Genomic DNA, 23972 nt, shown 5'->3' with positions numbered 1-23972 from the left:
GGCAGTACAACTGCACAGCAATACCGGTTCACGGTACTGTTTCGCCCGGGAGCACACAACCCTGCAGACAACCTATCCAGGCACCCAGAAGACCTTCCCCCGGCATGTGTCCCCACGGACGTCAGATACTCCAACGCTTATGTGCAGATGATTGGCCGGGACGCCTGCCCAGATGCGATGACCCTGGAAGAGGTTGGTCAAGCCACAGACCAGGACGAGACCCTGACCAAAGTCAAGAAGGCCCTGGCATCTCACGACTGGAAGAGGTTCTTGGAAGGTAACCAGGCGCTCACGGGAGAAGAAAAACACGCGCAGCAACAGATGTGGCAAGTTCGGCATGAGCTAAGCATAGGGGAGTGTGGCGCAGTCCTGAGAGGCCATCTCCTGGTCGTCCCAAGAGCGCTTCAAGAGCGTTGTCTGCACCTGGCACACGAAGGCCATCAGGGCATGGCGAAAACCAAGGCGCGTCTCAGGAACAAGGTCTGGTTTCCAACCATGGACGCAAAAGTAGAAGAGTTAGTACGGCGGTGCCGAGCAAGCACGATCACTGGAGGTGACCCACCATCAGCGCCGGTCATCACCGAGGAACCATGCCATCACCCGTGGTCCAATGTGAGTGTGGATTTCGGCAGTTTTCCGGATGGAAGACAGATGCTAGTACTAGTGGATGCCTACACAAAGTTCCCGGTGGTGGTGGTGGTGGAATCCACGTCGTTCCAACACATACGGATGGCTCTGGAAAAGACTTTCGCCATGCTGGGGAACCCGAAGGTAATCCGATCGGACAATGGTCCACCTTTCCACGGCCAAGAATTCAGAGAGTACATGGCGAAGCGAGCGATCAAACACAGGCGGATAACCCCTCTGTGGCCGCAGGCAAATGGGGACGTCGAGCGGCTGATGGAGAAGAGTCTGTCTCCCGGAACCTGGAGGACAGAGGTGGATCCAGCAGAGGAGCAGGCTCCCGGTTGCGAGGTAATCCTGCTCCAAGCCAAAGACTCAGAGACTTTATGTGCCCCTCGCCCTGAGGGAGAACTTTAAGGAGTGACATTATCTAAAATGTTGGAGGGATGTAGAGAGCCACTCGGCCTCTACCATACATTGTACAACTCTACACATGCATCCCCCACCCCTCGAGGCGGGCTCGCCTCGAGGGTATAAATAAAGATACGGAAGACCGCTCGGGGTCTTTCCGGTTAAGCCATAACCAGCATACCTGTGTCTCTGTCCCAGCCCTAACACACGTGGCCTGTACCGGGTCACCACAATGCCCTTTGTGTGGCGCAAGGAATGCTCAGAGCTTTTTTCTACGCGTGCTAGATTTATGAGTAACTGTAAAACGTGCGTGCACTGAAATATATTCATTGGCTGTTTATTGTGTGCCGGAATATATTTATTAGGTGTCCAGTCATACATTAGTTATTAACATGACAAGCCTTCACCATGCATCTCTTCTTGATTCTGAATTTATTTATTTATACCATGCCTCATAATAAGCAATAAAAGCATCTTGGCACCTTTTCACCAGTAGAGGGCAGCATGTTTACAGTTTTCATGGCTATCAGAATTTCATTCCCATTAATAATAGGCTAAATGTATTTATTTTTATATGTGTTACATTGTGTTCATTTTGAGGGCTTTGTTATTCATATGCAGTGCCTTTATCACTAGTAAATATGCGTAAGTTACAGTATGTCGTGTAAGATTAGTGTAAGCGTGAAGTTTTGGGAGACAATGAGACTTTTTGCACCAGCTCAACGACAATTTGCGGCGCCTGAATAATTTATAAAGTGCAAACTGTGTAATTCGAAAGTGGAAGTATGAAGTATCTGAAGTGCCTTGTCATTGTTTTCCGACCTATATTTCTGTTGTGTCTTCTTCACTGCAGAGATAACTCATAGCTATAATATATTTTATAATTATTTATAAAGTACCTTTATCACAAAAATTGTAAAAAAAAAAAAAAGGAAAAAACAAGAAATAATATAATATTTTCTGGCAAATAATAATTCTCGATATTGACATAAACAATTAATAACCATTTTATCACCTCTCCCTGATTTGAAGCAACGAATTAGCTTTTCTTCTTTTGTTCCGTCTCCATTTTTGTTCTTTCTCTTTTTTGCTTTCTATTTTTTTGTGTTCCAATTTTGTTTTACAATATTCATTGGTACTTTTTAAAATTATGTGAACCATGTTTTAATACAGGCAGATAGATGGTCTGCGTGTTGGCTGAATGGAGGGCCTTCAATGATATGTAGTGGAGATGCCGGGGGAGGGTTTCCACTACAAGGCAGGGTCCTAGTTTCTCACTGATTCAAAGTCTCCATAGCATAGTGCTGTTATATTCCATGTTCCACATTACAGCCTTGTCACGGAGAATTATTTAAAATATTTTAAAAATGAGAATAAAAACATTTAAATACATAACATCGCCTTCGTTTTAGGCTGTCAAAATATAACTGCAGAGCAAAAGAGAACTAAAATATATTATTCTTGGCTAAGTGTAGGAGAGGAATGGTGCTGAATGAGAAAATAAAGATTGGCAAACAAATACTAAAAATGTGTATGCTGCAAACGTACAGATTAAACGTATAAAAACATTAGATAGTGAACAGGAGAAAGGCAGGGGAAGAAAGAAGCCTTACAATTTCTTGTAGCCCATCCATAAAAATAAAGAAAAAAGAATATCCCCAAATAATTTCTAAATTGTTGCATTTTATTGATAATTATGATTTCCCCATTGTGATCTATGTATCGAAGAGTGATATTTGCAGCCTTTGTTCACAGATTTCACCCAAAAATAAAGTCAGAAGCTTTGGACATGCACATGGCCATTGAGGCATTTTTTTGGATCTTCTGCTTGTGACTTGAATCTGGGTTGAACATTCAAACTGAGACATTACATATCAGTAAACTATATATACATTGGTCATTTATAGGCTGTTATCTGTAGGATGCTATTTGTAGTTTTGAAAAAACGCACACAAAAGTGAACAGAAAAGCACATAATGGAAGACAGCAACTGATAAGCTAAACATTGTAGAAAAAATTGAACAGTAGCACATGGACATCCACTACTGCATAGTAATTCCAATGCATCCAAGGCACGCTGCAGAGGACCAGTAGCATCTTGCACATTACTTATGGGTTTTCCCTGGGTGCCATACGTATTATTGATCATTGTTGGCAGCTGCTATGCAGATAAGCACGGGCTGTGTATCTTTTGTAACTGTCCTCTCACTGGGCTAACCGCTTCCGTTTCTTTTGCTTTTCCGGTAGGACATGTCCCTTCCGGCCTGATCAGCCACCCCGACAGAGAGCATCTTGTTTACCCTTTAGGGTGTATGGTGATTATTCAGAACCTCAATACCAGCAAGCAGCACTTTCTCCAAGGGCACACCAACAATGTCTCCTGCGTTGCTGTCTCCAGGAGCGGGAGGTATGTCGCCTCCGGACAAGTCACATACATGGGTTTCAAGGTAGGTCACGTATGCAGCAGGAGTTCTCTTTATCACTATATATCCTTAACCATTTTGAACGAATTAAAGGAATGAATGGTTTCCATATACAGGCACAACAAATTTCTGAATTGATAAATGGCCATTTTCAACTAAAATCGCCAGGCAGCAAAGTATCATGTTTCAGTTTTTCTTCTCAGAGTTCTTAAGCAAAAAGCACATTTTTTAGGTCTTGCTTAGCGTTGCAGTGTGCATGCGCTGCACGGTCTGTGAGGCTTCTTGTAATAGGGATGGATTTTTGGGAATTTAAGTTTATAGCCACGCCCATCATTCTGATTATGTTGCCTCAGCGTTTATGCTAATCGCTGGCTTCCCATTGAAAAGGAGGTTTTTTGGTTACCGCCCTGTCTCCTTGTCGAACGGCCTATCCGGACTCGATCGTGTACTGGCAGCGTTACAAGGTGTCCTTTATAACTCCGTACGCACTATGTTTTCCCAGTCAGGCCCGTCTTGTCTCCCATCAGTTTCTGTCCCTCGCTGCTCGATTACTTGCTTCATGGCCGTGGTACTCTGGGGGCTGGGCTGCCGCGCGTCCCTTCTCCCCCACCAGGGACAATGCCGCAAGGGGCTTTCATCTGCAAACCCTCACGCTGCAGGGATCCAACCGCGGGGGGCTTTCAACAGCAAACCCTTGCGCTGGCGGGGAGGTGAGAGTGCGTGGTGTGTGCTGTCCTCTGAAACGGATTCCTCCAGAAGTCCTCCAGAGAAAGAAAACAGGCAGTCTTAGTTTTTTTTTTATAGAACACATGGTGCCATATAGTCACATTTTCATTTTACTTGCAACCTTAATAATACATAATACGAAAATAGCAGGCTTCCTTTTCAAATCTATAAATAGATTTTAAAGCAGGAGTGTGCAGCCCTGTAAAGGTGTCAGCCTGGGGCATAATACTGTCTCCTACAACCACCACCATGATCAGTTTGCTCACAGACCTTTTGAATTTGTTTAATTTTAAGCCGCTTCTCTTTTCATTGGACCTAATATGCTGTCATCCCGAGGGCGCATGTCCACACCTAGTGTATTCAGCCATGCTGTCACTTACTAGTAAGGGCTTTGCATTGCAACCTTAGCCTGGCACTGAGTTCTTGTGTCTTAAAGATTTTATTCGTAAGATATAGTGTTAAGCATCTCTATTTCTTGTGTTTTACTAGATTGGGCTATGTGGGAGGCTTTGGTCCTATATCATGACGTAATTTCTCGTAAAATCTGGCACGGTTTTCATCCATTTTTGAAGATGTTCTCTTCCTTTCTCCAACACTGTGAAACTATTATCTTAAATTTCTGAAATTAGCACTACTCCTCGGTCTCCCATTCCTGACTCTTTCCATTAATTTCCTTAGGTTTGTTAGAACATATAAAAAATATCATGGTATAATATACACTTAGCCCGAAGTCGTGGGAGAAAAGTTGTATTTCAGGTTACAGGTTCTACAACAAACAGTAGCAAATGGTGCATGGACTGTGTTCGTGCCCTTAGCTGCATTAAGAGTTTCTTGGGAAACTAATCACCGGCAGGGTTTTTCGGACTGACACTTTATATCATATTCAAGGTTAGTTCCCCTGTTTCCAGTATTTGCTAAATACAGTTTACAACAGCTCCAGCCTACAATACATGACATTAGTACACCACAAGTTATACTGCTGAGGTGTTAGCAATACAGTTCCGGTCTTGGATGCTAGCATTCACAAGGACCATGAGCATTGTTCGTCAGAAACAGAGATGAAGCAAGCCTAGTAGCACACACTTTACTTACTAGATAAGTGTAGAAACTGGGTATTAAGCATATCAGAAGATCTTGCAAGTCCCAGTTTCCGTGCCTCGCTGCTCGATTACTTGCTTCATGGCCGTGGTACTCTGGGGGCTGAGCTGGCGCACGCCCCTTCTCCCCCACCAGGGACCCGGCCGCCGGGGGGCTTTCATCTGCAAACCCTTGCGCTGCAAGGATCCGGCCGCAGGGGGCTTTTTCATCTGCAAACCCTCACGCTGGCGGCGGGGAGGTGAGAGTGCGTGGTGCGTGCTGTCCCCTGAAACGGATTCCTACTTCGGACCACAACCGAGGTACAGTAGAGAAAACCTATTTATTGTTGTGTAAACAAACGCATAAGGGGTATTTAATAGCAGTGGCGGTGCGTCCATTAAGGGCGCTGGGGCGTTGCCCCACAAGCCGCCCGCACCGGCAGCTTCCTCGGCGTCGAGGAAGAATTTTCTGAATCTGACAATCATGTCAGTCACGTCAGCATGAACTCGGACTGCCCACCCCCTTCAGAGTCTGAAGGGGGAGGGCGGTCCGACGTCATGCTGCTGAGTGACTGACATGCAGCAGACCGACCAGGGGTGGCGCAGAGACAGAGTGCACAGCAGGCAGCAGTGCGCATGCTGGGTGAAGGAGGCGAATTTTCGCTCCGTGCCCAGTCATGCGCACTATTGTCTGCTGTGGCTGGCGCATGCCCATTAGGAGAGCGAGGGTTGAGCAAAGGCTCAAACCTCGGTCTCCTAATGGGCAGGCGGGCGGTGAGTCATCCTGCTCTAAGCCAATGCTGGCGCTGCTGCCTGCTGGAGCAGCGTCAGTATTGGCTTAGAGGGGTTGCCAACCAGTGCTGCCTGTTCCTTAGAAGAGGCGCCAACGGGACCCAGCCGAGAAGCAGAGAGGCGCCGCGCGGACCTAGTCTGGTAAGCTTTCTTTTATTAATTGTAATCCCCCTCCCCACCCCCCGTGACCTCCTCCCCTGATAATCAGTAGACAATGGACAGACACTTTGAGACAGAACCATGTAAGAATTACGTATTCCGTGCCCGGTCCTTGAGGACTTGCAGGTTTTGTCCCTGCATAGTCGAAGCTGCTGCGCTTTTCAGATGTGTCTGCTGCTCGTTTGTGAATCCCTGTGCGAATGTTCGCTTTCCCTATCCTGTCGAGTCAGGTGCCAACTGCTCATTTTTATTCAAGCTCTGTTGTGCCTTTCTAATGTTGGAAAACTGCTTGTCAGCTTGAGTTGAGATGTCTGTGATGTATGCAAAACAAAGAACCCTCTCATCGGTTGTGCCTTACCTCGCAACGCTGTGCTCAAGATTGTAACCTGATACGCAGGGTTCAGCCAAACTTGAGATATTATTACATGGTTAACACGCGAAGCAAACCCAAGAGGGGCCGTTAATCATGAATAAATAAACTAGAGGAGAGCTTATCCGTGTGGCGCACTCCTTACAGACACAAGTGAGGGATTTATGTTCAGAGAATTAAATTCATGTCTCAGGCGCTTATGTCGCTGAGAACACGAGGAGGAGCGTGCTTGCTTTAGATTTAGCCATGCATGGCAGATTTAATGTACCTCACAATAATAGCAAGCAGCCTCAAATCACTGTGAAGAAATGTTTTATGTTGAGCCGTACAATGTGTTATTTCGATAGACCTTGGAAGTTGGCAATGTAACTTGAGTGCGACGTTATGAGCTGCATTTTCCTGGTGTCCTCTGTAAGAAATGAATGCCTCTCAGACAGCCGGAGTTCAGTCATACATTTAATTTAGCGGCCTCCCCCGCTAGTTTTGCGAGTAGTGACTGACTGACACAACTACTGATAGCACCCTGGGGCAATAAAACGTAAGCAGGGGGCAGGTGCAGGCGATGTGGGGAAGGCCGAAGGACTCATGTTCCCAAGAACGATAACTTGTAAACTTTCATACTGAGTAACGTCGTCAGTTATTTATTGGCAAAAACGATGGTATTATGAGGAGAAAAAACAAGTTATTCTTAATAAATGACGTGACGCCGCCATATACCCAGTAGAGAGCTCAACAGAGGATGGCAGTGGAATGTTCCCAAGAACGACAACTTGTAAACTTTCATACTGAGTAACGTCGTCAGTTATTTATTGGCAAAAACGATGGTATTATGAGGAGAAAAAACAAGTTATTCTTAATAAATGACGTGACGCCGCCATATACCCAGTAGAGAGCTCAGCAGAGGATGGCAGTGGAATGAAAAGATTTACTTAAAAGGCAGACTCCTTGTTTGAGTCAGTGGTGCTTGAAGGTCAGACATGACTGAGCGTCCGTACTTGAGAACAAATGAACCTCTGTAGGACAAGTGGGAATGTCCGCAACGACGCATCGTGATGCCATCTAATGTGCTATGGGTATAGGGACAGAGTTCATAAACTCACAGGCAGCAGGTACATAACCCAGCAAAAAGACCAGCGACCGAGGCCAGAGAGGAGAGACTGTCCGTTTGCTACCATGCTTTCCTGTAGCCACCACTGTAGGCAGAGTGGGGAAGGGAGGAACCGCTGTCCTATATTATTGTGTATCAGATGTTGCTGGTAATGTGTTAAGAAGTGATATAGACATATATGTAGTAGGTTGTTTCACTGTGTCCGACTTATTGAGGCTGCTTGGTGTCTTAGTTTTGGCCAATCTGATTGTCTTGGTTGGGATAACGGGCATGGGAACTTTTGATGGTACACTGCCTTTTTCAAATTAGGAATAGCAATCGATTGTATCTAATCGAGTTCAAAGTTCAAAGAGGGGGTGACAGAGATGCAGATGAGGGAGATTTGCAGGGAGGGACAGGACAAAGGGAAGTGGAAAGAGGTACAGCAAGGAGAGTCACACAGATGGAGATAAAGAGCGTGTGATGAGGTTCATAAGGGCCAAATGAGAGTGGAAACAATGGCAATGAGAGGAGAGTGACAGAGATGGAGGTCAGAGAGAGAGGTTCACAGAAATGAGGGAAGGGCAAAAGGGAGTGGAAAGAGTGACAGCAAGGTGAGAGTGACACGGATGGAGAGGAAGAGCGTGAGAACCTTCCTGCTTCCTCAAATTTGCTTGAAAATGCTCCATTTATCCACTCTTTTTTCAAAATTTTCTCGGAGGAGTTGTTAGGGCTCGCTCGCTCGCCTCAGTGCAGTACCATAATAACTTTACGCCTCACCACTTTCAAATGTCACCAGCCGCCACTGTTTAATAGGGCAGGTGACCTCTCCGTGCACCCGAAGTTCCCTGAATAATTGAGTAGGTGAGCTGGAACGATATCGCTTTAACAGATTACATTATTGAATCCAAAACAGAGTTGCCCTTTATGAAAGATGCCTGGGAATATTGGCCGAGAGAATCTCCTCCCACATTGTGAAAAGTTGTCATTTTATAAATGTAAAGGTACTAAAGTGAGTGATACGTGGATTAGAGGGTGCCTGCAGTTGCTCGTCTTGTGAAATGAAGAGCAAAGTCGCCCCTGCTTGTTGCCGTTAGTCTGGGAAGTGCGGATGATGCATGGAAGCCTGGGATGTGTGGATTTTGCATGCACACTTCGGCTCAGGCGGGGTTCTAACCTGGAGCTTGAAGGGATTTGTCCATCTGTGTTCTCAAGGGAGAGGCTGTGCGGTTCCTTGGAGTGAAGTGCACACCCCGACGTGTTCAGCGGCGTTGGTGTTTGATCGCTGATACTTGAACTACGTAGGCAGCCAAATCCAGGGTGCTTTATGCTGTATACAGCTCGCACCCATCCTCGCGCTTAAAGCACTCTTGTGGCTGTGACTTTACTCTAAGTATACAGAGAGATCTCTCGGGAAAAAGGCCTCTGCAGCGGCACATTAAACTCAACTTATAAAGAGGATTTTATTGAATTTGTGAATAGTTGTAAATATATACTGGCAATACGAGAAGTGGTTAATTTTCACTACTGATGAGATGGTGAGTGAGTGTGCCTACTGCAAAGACACGTGTGACTTGGTTCAAGGGAGCACTGTAGCATTTTATTTTGTTGTTGTTGATTAAATATCGTTAAATTATCGCTGCGCTTGCGTTTAAGCGCTACACAAAACATTAACTCCTATTAGCTATGTGCCACTTATAAACATGGGTATGTGCCCTGTGGGCCTGGGCAGAGCGAGGCCTTCGCGCTCCTTATATCACCCCTGGCACACCTCTTTACAGTGCGTGACATCGCTAGCAGGCAGCTCTGAGCCTACGTTGGCATCACACTCGCCTTGACATTTGTGTTAGCCGGAATGGGCATCCAAAGTTGTGCTGGCGGTATACACTTAGTGCCAATATCGGCAACACTCACCATCCCCCCCATACAGCAATCTCTTAGCGAAATAACCAGACAAGACACCTTCTTTGTGGAGAAAATTGCTGCAGGTTTATTAGCATTACAACAATGCCAAGATTGGTGGGTTAGCTTACGGGCGATCCCAAGGCAGGCAGCCCCTCGCTGCCTGATGAGCCAAATTACACCGTGGCCAATCCAATCGGTGTTAGTCAGATTTGGGAGAGGGGCGACCCCTCCCACTGCTGGACTGCCATTCCACTCCCTTGCTCACGCCCCAGAGGGGGGCGGAGCCTTCCAGGCAACCCCCTGTTGCTCAGATCCACAACCGCCCGTAGGACTAACGGGGCACTGTCACTCCTCCAGGGTCCAACACGAGGACCTCCCTGTGGATATTTGGCTTTAGCACCCTTACTGTGCTCGTGCAGAGGGTACCTTCTGTACCTTACAGCCTCTGGATTGCCCTGTAACTCTGCCACAGCTCTGTGTGTGGCCACCGTCACCCCAGAGCCCCCCACCAAGATAGGCATCATTACTTACACCCTGCTGTCTCTAAGGCCTCCCCCAGATCAAGTAAGAACAGGTCCATACCCACTCTGGACAGATGTACCTCATCTTCATCAAAACACCCTGTGGCCATAGTGTGCAGTAACCCATGACGGATGAAGGCAAACCCCCTTTCTCAGTAAATTTCCTCATGGCGCTGTTACCTTCCTGCGAGAGACCTCCATGGCTTCCCTGGATTGTGCGCCCTGCCACATCCCAGGGTGTTATCTCAGACCACCATATCTCACAGGTCCCCAGCTGGTTGCTCAACTTACACATGGTGACCGTAATGCTTGAAACAGTGCCCTTCTCCTCAGAGATGCCAGATTATTCGCTCCCAGGTGTATGGCCAGCACATTAAAAGGAGGAATTCACCCCCCCCCAAGACTCTGCTGTAGCTTCTTCAGCAAGTTGGTCCAGCGCATGCCTGGGTATCCTAGCCAAGTAATGTCTATTTTGTACAGTGAATTTACGCATGGCGCGGTAAACTCTTTTGCATGAGGCTTCCTGGCCTCCCTTGACCTGGCTCCTTGCTTCACTAAGCAAGGGGTTATCCTTGACCCCTATAACTCACATGTCTCTTGTGCCACTCATGAAGACGCACAAAATGCCATATACCCAACCATTGATCCTGGCAAAATAAAGAAATGCTGGGATGCTTAACACCCTTAATTGAGCACTGCACACCTTTCTGTACACTCCAGTTTGCACCTAAGCCTATTTACCTACATCCTAATGCTCGAGCCCCTCTCCAGGTCCAGCAAACATGTCCATGCCCCCTCTGGACAAGGGTAGGCATCTTTACCTACATCCAATTGATACCAGGGCCTCTCCCCGGTCCAGCAAACACTTTTAGGAGGTGTAACCCCATCTTCTTCAAAACACCCTGTGGACTGGCAAGCAAAACTCACATGCCCCCAATTGTAGCCTAACTTACACATGGAGGACTTCATCTCTTGTACAGATCTCTCTTCCCCAAGAGAGTCAAGTGGCTCGAGGCTAGTGAAGCCCTTTGGTAAATCATCCAAATAACTTGCCTGCCATTTCTTTTCGATGCAGGAGAGGAAAAGTAGGAGCACCTCATCCAGAGTTCTCCCACAAGTGTACCCACACACTGAGGATCTTGCCCCCCTTCAAGGGCAACCGCTCCTAGCCATCTGGCACACCGGGGTGCCTTCGGTATACTCACAATTCTCCTGTACACAAAACGCTTAACCTGTCTTCCGGCCACTCCCCTGGGTGGCTTACGGTCGGATGTACCTCTTAAAACCTATCGTCCCATCTGTAAGCTGTGATCCGCGGACAAGCCAGCCCTGACCGCTGTGTGGTTGCTGTCCCTATCCTAACCGAGTGACTGCACCAGCGCTCCCTGGACACGCATTGCTTGACATATTTAAGCATGCCTACATTACCTGTACAACCTGAAAATCGGAAAGGGTCATGCCAAGTATTCTTAAGACATTGTAGCCCGTATGTGCTTTTACCGCTCGTTACCAGGGTGCCGAGGGAGTAAGTAAATGCTGTGAATTTGAAGATGGAGAACATAAAGCAAATTTACTCGCCCCATCTAACTATGACTGCAAATGTGTTCTGGTAAATGTGTTCTTGGTGCTTCAAACCCATATTTTCAACACTTGCAACACCGACACCTATCTTTGGCGTGACAATCTAACCAACCCCCCTGGCTGGCTTGGTGGATTTAACAAATATAGCCCATAAGCCAGCATTCGCTAGAGGTATACAAGTGTGTCCCACAGGGCCAGTGCTCTTGGCTAGTGGAGCCCTGGAGTAAATTGTATGCATTACTTGCCTGCCCACTTATTTGATTGCCTGCAAGTCCATCACCGCCTGAAAGCGATCTAAAGATGCGGAGTCACCTTGGTACTGTCCCCACCCTGGCGTGAGTAGTCCCTTGCCCAACGTCTGGTAATGAAAACCAGGAAACAGAACAGTGGATGGTGAGAACGAGAGGACAGTCTGCACCGAATCCAAACCCAGTCTGACTGCGAACTTTGATGGATGTTGTGTAGCCATGCTTGTGCACCCACCCTGGTGTGTATTACCCAGCCCCCAGGTTGGACTATTGCTGGGATGCAGGAGAGGAAATATAGGATCTTTAATACACTTAGTCAGCCAGAGTCCTCCAACAAGTGTACCCCATACCTTGAGGACCCTGCCCCCCTCTAAGAGCAACCACTCCTACCCACCTGGCTGGTCCAGCTAAGGGGCAGGCAGTCACCTAACCATAAGGGAAGTGTCCTGTGGTACCCACTGCTTATGCTGAGCGACATCCCCGTTACTGGCAACTTCATAACCTGATGAATAAACGGGTTGCACACCTCAGTTCCTGAAATTCTTCTTGTTATAACCATCAAAATTCGTCCTTTATGCGTGCTTTTTCACTGGTGACGTGCCTAGCCCAAACTGCACGTTATTACTAAACAACATCATGATGGGGTTTTCCTTAAACCCCCAAACCAGTGGCTCACTTCATAACCTGGCCATTGCGCGCTAGCCCCACACCTTCTGCCTGTGAATATAAGTGCTGGGATTCTGGGCTGCTGTCTCCTCCTAGTGCAGTCATTCTCAACATTTGCACAGCCCTCTTGATTGCTAAACTATTTTATGGTGTCCAATCTGGTTAGAGGGAACGTTTGTATTGTGCCCACATTGCCGACACTGCACCCTTGTAGGACTGACAACTTACACCGCCCACCAGGCTTACTTACTGTAATCTGGGACAGTTTTACTCCGCTTAGACCGCTGAGACCCCACTGCAAGTAACCTCGTAACTTAAAACATGCCTCCTTACTGCACTTGCCTGTCCCGCCAGGACCTCTGGTAACAACCTGCCGCAGCAGCTCGAGAGGGTTATTGGCCAAATGTACCCCCCAGCCCATGGTTTCAGTATTTGTCCTTTAACGAGGTTCCAGTTTGTATGACGTGTGCGTCGATGTCCTGGCAAGGCATACTTTTTTTAAAAATTTTTTTTTTAAAACCTTTATTTACGTCAACATGGTACACAGCTATTCAGCCGACATCCCGGAGGTTCGGCAGCACGATGGGAACAATACGTAGGTAGGTCCATATCCGTACATCAGGAGTAACAAAGGTTTAGTTTTAATGTAAACCAAAAAATAAAAACACGAGCAAGGCAAAGCATATAATAAGCATGCGCTAGTTCTCAGCTGGGGCGAGGTCCCACTCCCATCAGCGGAGCGGTACACCACGCCAAAGAAGCGAGGGGAAAGCAGGGGTACGGACTCCAGGTTATGAACAGTTTACGTATATAGTTGGGAGTAAAGCTAGGGGGAAAGTTGCACATCGAGCATCTCAGCAACCGGGGGCACACAAATATCTCCCCTATAATGGTTCCATTGCCCCCATATCTTATGCCACTTCTTAGGGCGACCCCGGGCACTGTACACCGTTTTCTCCCGGAACATGCCCCAGTCCATATTTTCCATCCATGCTGCCAAGGTGGGAGGTCTCTGGGATCCCCACAACTGCGCAATATCTCGCTTCGCCACCATATTCCCCAGAGTCACCCATTGGGTCTGAGCGGCATCATAGTCGGTGGGGCCCCAGACATTCAACAGGCATCGTCTTGCCTCCGGGAAGAGTGCGATACCCGTGACCTCTTTCATCACAGCATGAATCTGTTTCCAGAACTCTACGATCTCCCCACACTCCCAAATAATGTGTAGAAAGGTGCCCAACATCCCACAGCCTCTCTTGCATAAGCCATCGTCAGAGAAACCCATATGAATCAGTCGGGGCCCCGTGACGTAAACCCTGTGGAGTATCTTAAGCTGCACCAGCTGCAGTCTAGCCGGGATCGCAACCTCCTTCGGAGAGGAGACGGCATATTGCCAGTCCTCATCGTCCAGTTCGAGACCATCCCTAGTCCATTGTTCTCGCACATCAAGGAGGAGGTCGGTCCGGACATTTACAAGCTTCTTGTAAATCAAGGAGATTGTACTCTCCGGCATATGACCATCCAGAATCCGATCCTCCAAAGGAGAAGACTCAGGCACGGCCTCCCCCTCGGCACGAACGGAGAGCAGTGCGTGACGCACCTGGGCATATCGAAAGTATTCGGTACCCCCTAATTCGTACTCCGTCTGCAGCATCTCAAACGATTTCACCTTACCCTTAGTCAGCAAATCCCCAACTCTAGAAATCCCAATTAGGTCCCACTTCTCAAACCCTTTCGTGTGCCATAATTTACCTAGTATATCGGATTCAAAAACCGGAGTGGCCCGGGTAAGTCTGTCCTTCCAGCCCAACGAGTTTGTAACCGCCTTCCACACATGCACTGCCGTCTTGGTCGGTCCTGTGAGGGACCCGTCCAATGATTTGGAATACAGCGCCCTAAGGTAATTACCCCCGCGCAACAGCCACCGGTCCATAGCGAACCCAGGGTTCAACGCCGGACCGTAAACCCCATGGTTAATCGCTCCCAATTGGGTAGCCCAATAATATCTTCTGATGTCAGGGAGTGCTATCCCCCCGTCATACCATGGAAGGGTCAACTTTGCTATAGCTATACGCGGTCGACCGCCCCATAACAGCGAACGCTGGAGGCTCTCCACCTCACGAAAATAACAGGCAGGAACTAACTCTAGGGTGTTCTGTAAGGCGTAGAGAAACCGGGGAAGAGACATCATTTTAAACAATGCGGCGCGGCCTAGGAGGGAGAGCGGTAGCCGCCTCCAACCCGCGACATCCCGTCTCAAGCGTGACAGCGGAGGGAGGAGGTTCTTCTCGTATCGGACAGAGGGGTCTGTGGAAATATATATCCCCAAGTACAGAAAGCCCCGCTGGGCGATCTGGATGGAGCAGTCCCGCGGGACGGTAGGGGTGTCCCCACTGAGAACATATAGATGCGACTTTCCCCAATTAATGGCGAGACCCGAGTTACTACCAAAAGACTTCAAAACGTCACAGACCACTATGAGGGATTTCCGAGGCGAGGTCAAGTATAACAAAATGTCGTCTGCATACAATGAAATGCGGTCCTCGTGGTCTGGCGACCATCGGATCCCTCTTATGTCTGGCTGCCATCTAATCCATGCCGCCAGCGGCTCAAGGGCGAGAGCGAACAGTAGTGGCGACAAAGGACAACCCTGCCGGGTGCCCCTCCCGAGCCCGAACGGAGATGACGCCCTACCGTTCACCGCGATTTTAGCCAAAGGTTCCTCATAAAGTAGCCTAATCCAGCCTATAAAACCGGGTCCGAAGCTGAATTTTGTGAGCGCTGCCCACAGATACGGCCATTCCACAGTGTCGAAAGCCATCGTGGCGTCGAGAGACACCAAAATGGCCGACTCCCGCAGCGTCTCAACCCTCGCGAGCGCGCCATGAAGTCGCCTGAGGTTCAACGCAGTGTTGCGGTGTGGGATAAACCCGGATTGGTCCGGGTGGATCAAGTCCCCAATGACCCTGATCAGACGGTTAGCCAACAGTTTGGCGAGGATTTTGGGCTCAGCGTTGAGTAGGGAGATCGGCCTATACGATCCGCATCTGTTGGCTTGCCATCTTTATGTATAACCACTATTGTCGCCAGACGTTGGTCGAATGGAAGACACCCCTGCTCCCGCGCCTCCACAAACATATCTCGCAAATACGGAGCAATCTTATCCGGTCTGAGTTTATACAACTCGACCGGCAAACCATTCGGGCCCGAGGCCTTGCCCGGGCGTAGCGAGCGGATAGCAACTGCAACCTCATCGGCGGTGATGTCACCGTCAAGGTCCTCCCTGTCGACGTCGGATAGACAAGGCAGGGCAATGTCTTGCAGCAGTTCATGCGAGTCTTCCTCCGGCTTGTCCGACACAGACGTATAGACCATGCGTAAGTGGTCCGCAAAACACTGGACTATCCCATCGGGTTCTGTGACTATATCCCCGCCATCCGTCAGTATTTCTGGCACAACTCTATTCACTCGTTCTTTCCTGTCTAACCACGCTATTAATTTCCCAGCCTTGTCGCCCACATCATACAATCGCACTTGTTGGTCCCTGCTAAGAACCTTAGCCGTGTTTGTCACCAGTGTTTTATATTCAGATTGTTTTAATCTCAACTGATGCAGTGTTTCCGCCGTAACCTCGTCTTCCAGGACGGACTCTAATGCCACTATCTCTGCCTCGATCTGCGCCACCTCGGCATCTCTCCGACGTTTGACATCCGCTATCAAGGAGAGGGCCTCCCCTCTCAGTACTGTTTTAAACGCTTCCCACAAAGACACCGCGGAGGTAACCGAGCCAAGGTTCTCCGAAAAGTAAAGATCAACCGCTTTCAACAACGCACCACGAGTCTTAGGGTCACGGAAATACCAGGGGTTAATAGGGGCAACCCTACCTGCCGCGCCACGGCCAAAATCCATACTAATCCACACCGGCGAGTGATCGGAGATGCCCCTGGCCATGTGCCTAGCCTCGGACACCAAGGAAGCGTGGGCAGCCAAGGTGAGAACATAATCTATTCTAGAGAGACTGCCGTGCGCCCCAGAGTGAAAAGTGTACTGCCGCTGAGCGGGGTGCAGCAGCCTCCAGCAGTCAACCAAACCTAGTGTATCAGTAAAATCTGGGAGCCATCTCTGCGCCCCCCCGGGGTCCCTTGGCGGATGTCTGTCTAATAATCCGGAACCAACTGCATTAAAGTCACCACCCATTACCAACACTCCCTCGGGGAGATCCAACATGGCCCTCCCCAAGTCAGCAAATGTGACGGCCTGCAGGCCAGGGGGGACATAAACAGAAACCAAAACCAGTGTCCTGCCCTCCCATCTCCCCGCAGCCGCCGCAAAGCGCCCCCTCTCATCAACAGTAGTAGAATCAATCTCCAACGGCAGCGAGGTCCTAACAAGTATTCCAGCCCCCCGAGATCCTGAGGAAAACCCAGAGTGGGCGATACATTTATAACCCTTTCTATTGAGAGCATGACACGTGTTGCCTATCAGGTGCGTCTCCTGCAGCAAAACTATGTCAGGAGAGCACCTCTTCAGAAATTGCAGAACAATCCCCCGCTTAATACGATCCCCCAAGCCATTAACATTCCAACTAAGAATATTCAAACCCCTACCCCCCATCACAAAATGGCAAGAGACCCCCGCCCAGCCCCGAGAGCAGCACACAAGACTTGCATTGCGATACCTTGCAAAATGGAAAACACCAACAAACACTCCAACAAACCCAAACCACCCCCCACCCTGCACCCCTGCATAAGCCTAAAAGCCCCCCCAACTTGCAGTGTGCCTGTCGCCCTAGCAAAAGCTAATCTACAAGAAGAAACCCCGTAGGAGGAAAGAGATCCCATTGTGCCCTCGCCACCCCCGGACAATAGCTAGCAATGAAAACAAATCAGTGAACCACTGTCCCGAGCTTGGCCAGAATGGTCGATCACCAGAGTCCTCACTCTTTTGCGGCATGGCCTCCTTCCGCTCCGCCAGCATGATCCCCGCTAGTCCGCCGCTGAGGCAATGTGTCTAGCCATTCCCCAACCTCGTCTGGCAAGTCAAAGAAAAAGGTTCGTTCTTCGTACTCGACGCGCAACTTGGCTGGGAAGAGCATGGCATACTTCAGGCCCCTCTCACGTAGCCTCCTCTTAACCCCCAGGAAACTCTGCCGTTGCTTCTGCACCGCCTGGGTGAAGTCAGGATAAAAACTCACTGCAGTGTTCTGGAAAGTAACCGGTCCGGACCCCCGTGACGCCTGCAGAATGGCATCGCGGTCCCTGAAGTTGAAGATCCTGGCGATGATCGGTCTCGGGGGGGCTCCCACCTTGGGCCTTCCGCCCGGGACTCGGTGGGCCCGCTCGACCGCAAAGAACTTGCTGAGGCCCTTAGGAGCCAGATGATTAAGCACCAAGTCCTCGACAAACAAGTCCGCCGATTGCTCCTCCGATTTCTCCGGAACGCCAACTATGCGCACGTTATTGCGCCTCGCCCGGCCTTCAAAATCCTCCATCTTGCGGGCAATGAGGTCGTTGGTAGTCCTTAGCGTGCGGACCTCTATTTGCAGATCAGAGACGTCCCCCGTGAGGCTAGTGGTTTTTTGGTCCAATGATTTTACTCTCTCATTAGTTTTCCCCAGGTCAGCGCGGGGCAAATTAACGTCGACTGAGATGGTGTCCACTTTGTGCGCCAGGGTCTCAAACTGTTGCCCAATAGAGGACTTCATCTCCTCAATGGCGCCCATAATATCTTGCAGTGTCAATTCCGGTGCGGGGACCGAGCCGTCTCCCGATGATTCCTGTAGCTTCCCCGGTCCGCTTGGCGATCCCTTTTGCTGGGCATAGCGATCCATATTGTTGGTTTGGGTGTAGCCCCCCCGCCTGGTATTCTTGGGCTTCTGTTTGTCGGCCTCCGATTTGGTCGACATCCTCAACCCCGGAACAGTCAGCGTCAAAAACAGGCCGCTCAGCCACGCAATTGGCACGAGGTCCGCTGGATCTGGGTCTCCGATGCACGCCCATGCATGTGCAGGCCGAGCTACAAGCAACTGTTGTCCAAGACACTCGCGGGCCGAGGCATGTAGTTGTGAGAGAAAACGAAAGTGAAAGTGGAAGCAGCCCCCCTCCGATGATCCGCACCGCACACGGCCGCTGTTGTTCAATTAGTGTCCGGGCCCATGCCAACGCGAGACCCGGGCACCTCCAGGGGGATAGGCCGCGAACTTCAGCCTGTCACCACTTCGGTCTCTGGTGTATGATTTCAGTCCGGACAACGACGCTCGCCTCAGCAGTAGTTCATTTCCAATATTTCGGATATTTGACACAGGATTTTTCCAGGATAATTGCCGGAGGGAACGAGGTTTGCGGGAGCTCTGTGCTCACGCGGCCATCTTGGTCCCGCGCTAGGCTCCTCCCCCGCAAGGCATACTTAATAGCCTGTTCCAAGCTGGTGACTATCCTACTATGGTGTGTAAAGGCTCAACCATCCGAAGAGCTTAGAAATATGTGGCCTAAGTACTTGCCATGTACGGCTCCATGATGTGCTACGTAGCGAGCTATTAAGTACCTACCATATCTCTTCCCCTTGGAAAGATACAACACCCGCTTTGGTTTTGGGAACCTCACTACGCACAACATTTTCCTGGACCTACCTCTAGAGAGGTAACAACCCATCAGCCTCTGAAACCCAACTGTGATCAGCTGGCTGAAGCCGCTGCTAAAAGTCATTACAATTGTTTGCGCGCGGGCCTGTCGAAAGTAAATGTTATTTCATATTAATATTGTGCAAGATCTAAACCCATTGGCTCTCCGCGTGTTTGTTTCTTGTCCTTGCCGCATGGTGAGGAAAGCTTTCCAACCGGGTTGGCATAGGCAGCAACATAACCTGAGTGTGGTTGTGCACCCTCTCTCTGAAGGATATCCTGGCACTGATAACAGGTGTTTATTGCTACCCCACTCGATGGTACTCATTTTATCGACCTCAGGAGGGAGAAAGGCATTGAACACGCCTCGCATCCAGCTTTGGATACAGCAGGGAGCTCTGCCATATCCCTGGCCACCTGTTACATGCCCAAATTTCATGACCTAACAGCAGCCCAGCTGCGCCCAAAGACATCACAGATTTCACCCGTAAGTGCTTAATATGTAGAAAACTATCTGCCAGGACTGACGTCAGGCGGTAACTTCAGTTTGCACCATACCTTGCTCCTGCCGTGCTGCCAATCATAAATATCACCGCTACTGACCCTGACACTTAAGTAACTATCTGGTCAGGACTCCCGTCATGGCGGCCACCCCAGTTTGCCCCACACCTTGCTTCTGCCACCAATCGTCGTAACATCACAACTACTAACTCTGACACATGTGCAAGTGTGACCAATCCGACTATTCCAGGCCCCCACAGCTGAGAATAGCTTGAGCAGCAGGTAATAGTAATTTCAAGTATAATGGATAAACAATGCCTGTTGTTGTGGCCTTTCAACCTAGGACAGGCATCACCAACCTCTGCAGACTGTCACAAGCACCGGTGTTGACAAATAGTGACAGTGATGCGCACCTGGAACAACCCGGTCAAATCTAGCACCTGTAAACTTGCCGCTGAAAATTAGCATTGGTAAGCCATAGCCGCACCATTGAAAATCCAGGGTTACCTTTCTTGCATTGCAGATTAAACCACCCTCACAATGTTAGTCAATTTCACGGACAGGTGACCGAGGTTGCATATTAAACCTTTACAATCCCCTGAATTTTTAGTTCTTTCTAAAGTGTAATACTTAACTACCCCCCTTTGTCTGGAAATCCTCGTCAAGGAGACGCTCTGGGGTTATGACAACCCCACCATTTGCGCAACAATCCTGTCACAAAAGACATAGATAGGTTGCAATTTAAACCAAATTCTATAATGTAGTCCACACAATGGAGCATTCTGAGCTGGAGTTATGTAGGGACAGCCTGGTTTAATTCTCAGGATAATAGTGTAGATCCTAATATCCTTAGTGTGCTACTGCAGTGAAATTAAAGTGCAAGTGCCCTTGTACGGTCCTGCAAAGCCCACATACGTACTTCGCATGACCGCCTGTGCGGTCTAGTTGGCTCAACCAATGCCAGAATGTGGTCTAGATCTCAATTGAAATTGCACATCACCTGGTAAAATAGCTTTGTGGTTTCAAGTACTTCCTGCAAGTATCTGCAGGTAACCCAGAGATCATGTGCTCTACTCCAGTCTAGGCCGCATGAGCCATTTCCAAAATATAAGATGTTTACCACTGATTTGGGAGTAGTGACATACATTATCACCCCACCCTGACCTGTTATTTACTTGCCTTAGCTCTGAGGGGCGAGAATTGAGGCCCATGGACCCTAGTATGTTCCTAGGGAGAAGCAAGCAGCCTCTCAATTGGCCAGCATGTGTTTCTGAATGCCGTTGAATGCCGTTGATCCCGTAGACTAAATTCTGGTACTGACTGACTAGCCAGGAGTCGCGTTGTCAACAAAGCTGCTTTCAAAGCCCCCGACTTCCTGGCGGCAGAGTCAGTACTGTGGCACACTGACCCCTAAAGTGTGGGCACGAAACGTAAAGCCTGCGGGGCACTTTAATGATGAGTACTACGGTAATAAATTGCCAGTGAAGCTTAAAATTATCGCAGTAAATCCATACTTCGAGAACAGACAAAGGAAGGTCTGGCAGTAGTGAATTTTGAAGTTGTTTTGCTATGCTTGAAACCTGCGCGTAGTAGCAAGAAAGTAATTTGGGGCTGAGGACAGACACCGGCGGCCCAGTAACTGCTGCTTGGGTACTGGCAACCTTCCTGCCAGACCTGACCATGCGCTTGTCTATCCCGCTTTCCCCTGTTATATTGTACCCAGAGTCAACCAACTAGTACAGCTTGCTCGGTCTCCTGATGCCTGGCTTTACCCCGGAGTGCCCTCCTGTGCCTATGTCCAAACGGTATTACTGAACAGGCTGTGAGCCGGATGCCTCTCCCTCAAAAGTTCTTCCACATTAGGCCACCGGCCGCTCATTGGCGACTACTTTCCTCTTTTGAACTGGGGCACTCGTTCATCACCCCCTGACTATGACTCAACTACCTACCCCTGGTGGGCCGTCCCCAAAACCCTGACCCAGACCAGAAATCGGGGGTGGGGTTGGGGGGGGCAGGGCCGCGCGACACTCCCGCACCTCTGGCAAGTCCCCAGAACCCTTGAGCAGACTCCAGCCCCGAAAAAGGTAACCACCGGGCTGGAAGCCAAACGGGACTCACAGGCCGCCCGCAACCCCCGCGGGCTGAAGCTCCATGCGTGCCGCAGCACAGCACCCCTGCCCTTCCGTATTGGGGAGGCATGCCTCCAGCGCTCGACCGGAAGGAGTCCATAGTACACAGTCCCTGCCCCCCCATCCCGTTTAGGCCCCGCGATCCAACGCTACCGAGGGGGAGGGTGATACCCGGCAGACCTGCTGCCACCCTCTGCAGTCAACAAGCCCTAGCGTGCCGAGGCCTGGAACCAGCTACGCCGCATGGGCGCAGGAGAAGGGTGGGGCCCGCGACCTCGCTGCCACCCCCTTGCACCCCACATGACCGCCGAAACCCCGAGTCCATCCCCGCCGGATTGGAGCAACCCAGGAGGGCAAGAGAGCAACGCGCGCCCGCTTCTCCCCCCTCCCCTGCCCCTGTGACACTGGGGCCGGGCCCCAGAAACCGCATGGATTGCGGGCAGGACCTCCCTCGGGCCCCGGCGGATGCTGTTGGACCTGGTCTGCTGGTAAGGCGCAACGCGAGCGAGGGGGTGAAATATGAAAATCCCGTTGTCATTCCCGCCCGACTAGGCCCCAGGTATTAGCAAAGCCAGGGAGGGGAACCAGCGATGCCGCTGACCCCTCCCCCCCCCCCCCCCCCTGCAGAGGGGCCAGTCGATAGGTGCAATCCCAGAGGCGGGAGAGCATTGCGAGACTGCAGCTCTTCTCCCCCCCTCTCCCCCACATGGTAGGCCCACACCGGATCAGGCAACCCACGTTGCAGTGGCAGAGGTGAGGGGGGAAGTCTTGCCCTCCCCAGCCCCCGCGAACCTCCGGCTCCAATGGGCTAGAGGCCTGGATCTGATTCCGCTTCAACATGAATGCAGAGGGGATCCTGGTTGCCCTGCCCACGACCCTACAAGGGGCCGCTGCTCCAGTGTGCCCCGGGAGCTGACATACACCCCCCCCCCCCCCCAAGACAGACTGCAGCCACGGAGATGTCCGGGCTCCGCAGCCCTGCCTAAGGAAACAGGGGGTCGGGGGTTGGCACTCACCGAAAGTCAAGCTCTTGAGAGCCCCGGGGCACATCAAATGGCGTCAGGGGTAGTGGGCAAAGAGGGCGCCCAGTGGGCAGGGAAAGGTATATATACCTCACCACGCCACCTCTACCCGGAAGTGACGCTGCATACCGGACCCCTGAGGGTCCAAAACACTAGGAGGCTGCCTCCTGTGACCTCTTGTGGCACTAAGAGCGGCCGCCCTCTTAGCGGGTCTCCTGCGTGGACCCCGGGCAGCCGACAGTCTACTTTATATTAAGTAGCTTCTGGCAACTCTATCAGCAGCTAATCTTTTAAAATGGCGGCGGGCTCACACCTAGAACAACAAGCATTTACAATACAATAGTTCTCGCGTTTACGCTAGTTTAAGCTATTGGCATTGTAAATGTGTTTTATTTATGTTTCAAAAACCAAAACATAAATAAAAGGCATTGTCATTCACAATGCCAGTAGCTCAAACTCGTGTAAATGAGAGACCTGTTGCATTGCAAATGCTTGTCCTTCTGTGTATGGGAGACGCACAGAGCCAGGCTGCATGAACTGACACATGGACTTATGTGAGGCCCGGGATTCATTCAGCTCTGTGGCACACAAGCATGCACATTCAGTGGTGACAGACACTAGGCCATTCTCGCGGAATATGGGCCGTAGCAAGACATTATAAGCAGGCACATCGTCACCTCATTTGTATAATCACTTCATTAGAGGATTCACTCGTATGTGTACCAGAATGTTGAAAGTCTGCACAAAATGGCGTTACTCAATGATCTGCATGCAGCCTGCCTGGTGAGGCACACACCAGGTGTTCATTACGGGCCGCCGGTGGCCCGGGTGCTGTGCCCGTGGGGAGAGCAGAACAAGAGACTGCTCTGCTCCCCACACCCCCTTTTAAAGGGGGGGGCGCACGGGCCAGGCCGGTCTAAACCGGCCGGACCCCCACGCTGGAAAACCTTGTGAACCGGAAGCACTAAAGTGCTTCTGGTTCATGTCCCGCAGCAGCGCCAGCTATTGGACGCACAATGCGGGAGGTGGGAGTGTTCCCACCGCCTCCTTTTTCCCCCGGGGACCGGTCCGACCGCCATAATGGCGGCCCACGCTAATTAGCGCTCGGCCTT

At 50.2% G+C, this 23972-nt stretch overlaps 1 protein-coding gene across 1 annotated transcript in view; it reads left to right on the top strand.

The window, feature by feature from the left end:
* Positions 1-23972, top strand: part of CFAP52 (cilia and flagella associated protein 52) — a 163076-nt gene that overhangs the window by 34280 nt on the left and 104824 nt on the right. Inside the window, exon 2 of the mRNA XM_085616820.1 lies at positions 3283-3482. Coding sequence (XP_085472946.1) covers positions 3283-3482 — 200 coding nt within the window. The remainder of the gene's footprint in view (positions 1-3282; positions 3483-23972) is intronic.

The sequence above is a fragment of the Triturus cristatus genome, chromosome 7 (assembly GCF_964204655.1).
Source record: "Triturus cristatus chromosome 7, aTriCri1.1, whole genome shotgun sequence".
Classification (NCBI taxonomy): Eukaryota; Metazoa; Chordata; class Amphibia; order Caudata; family Salamandridae; genus Triturus; species Triturus cristatus.
The sequence above is the reverse complement of the archived record's forward strand: the minus strand, read 5'-3'. Positions and strand labels throughout refer to the sequence as shown.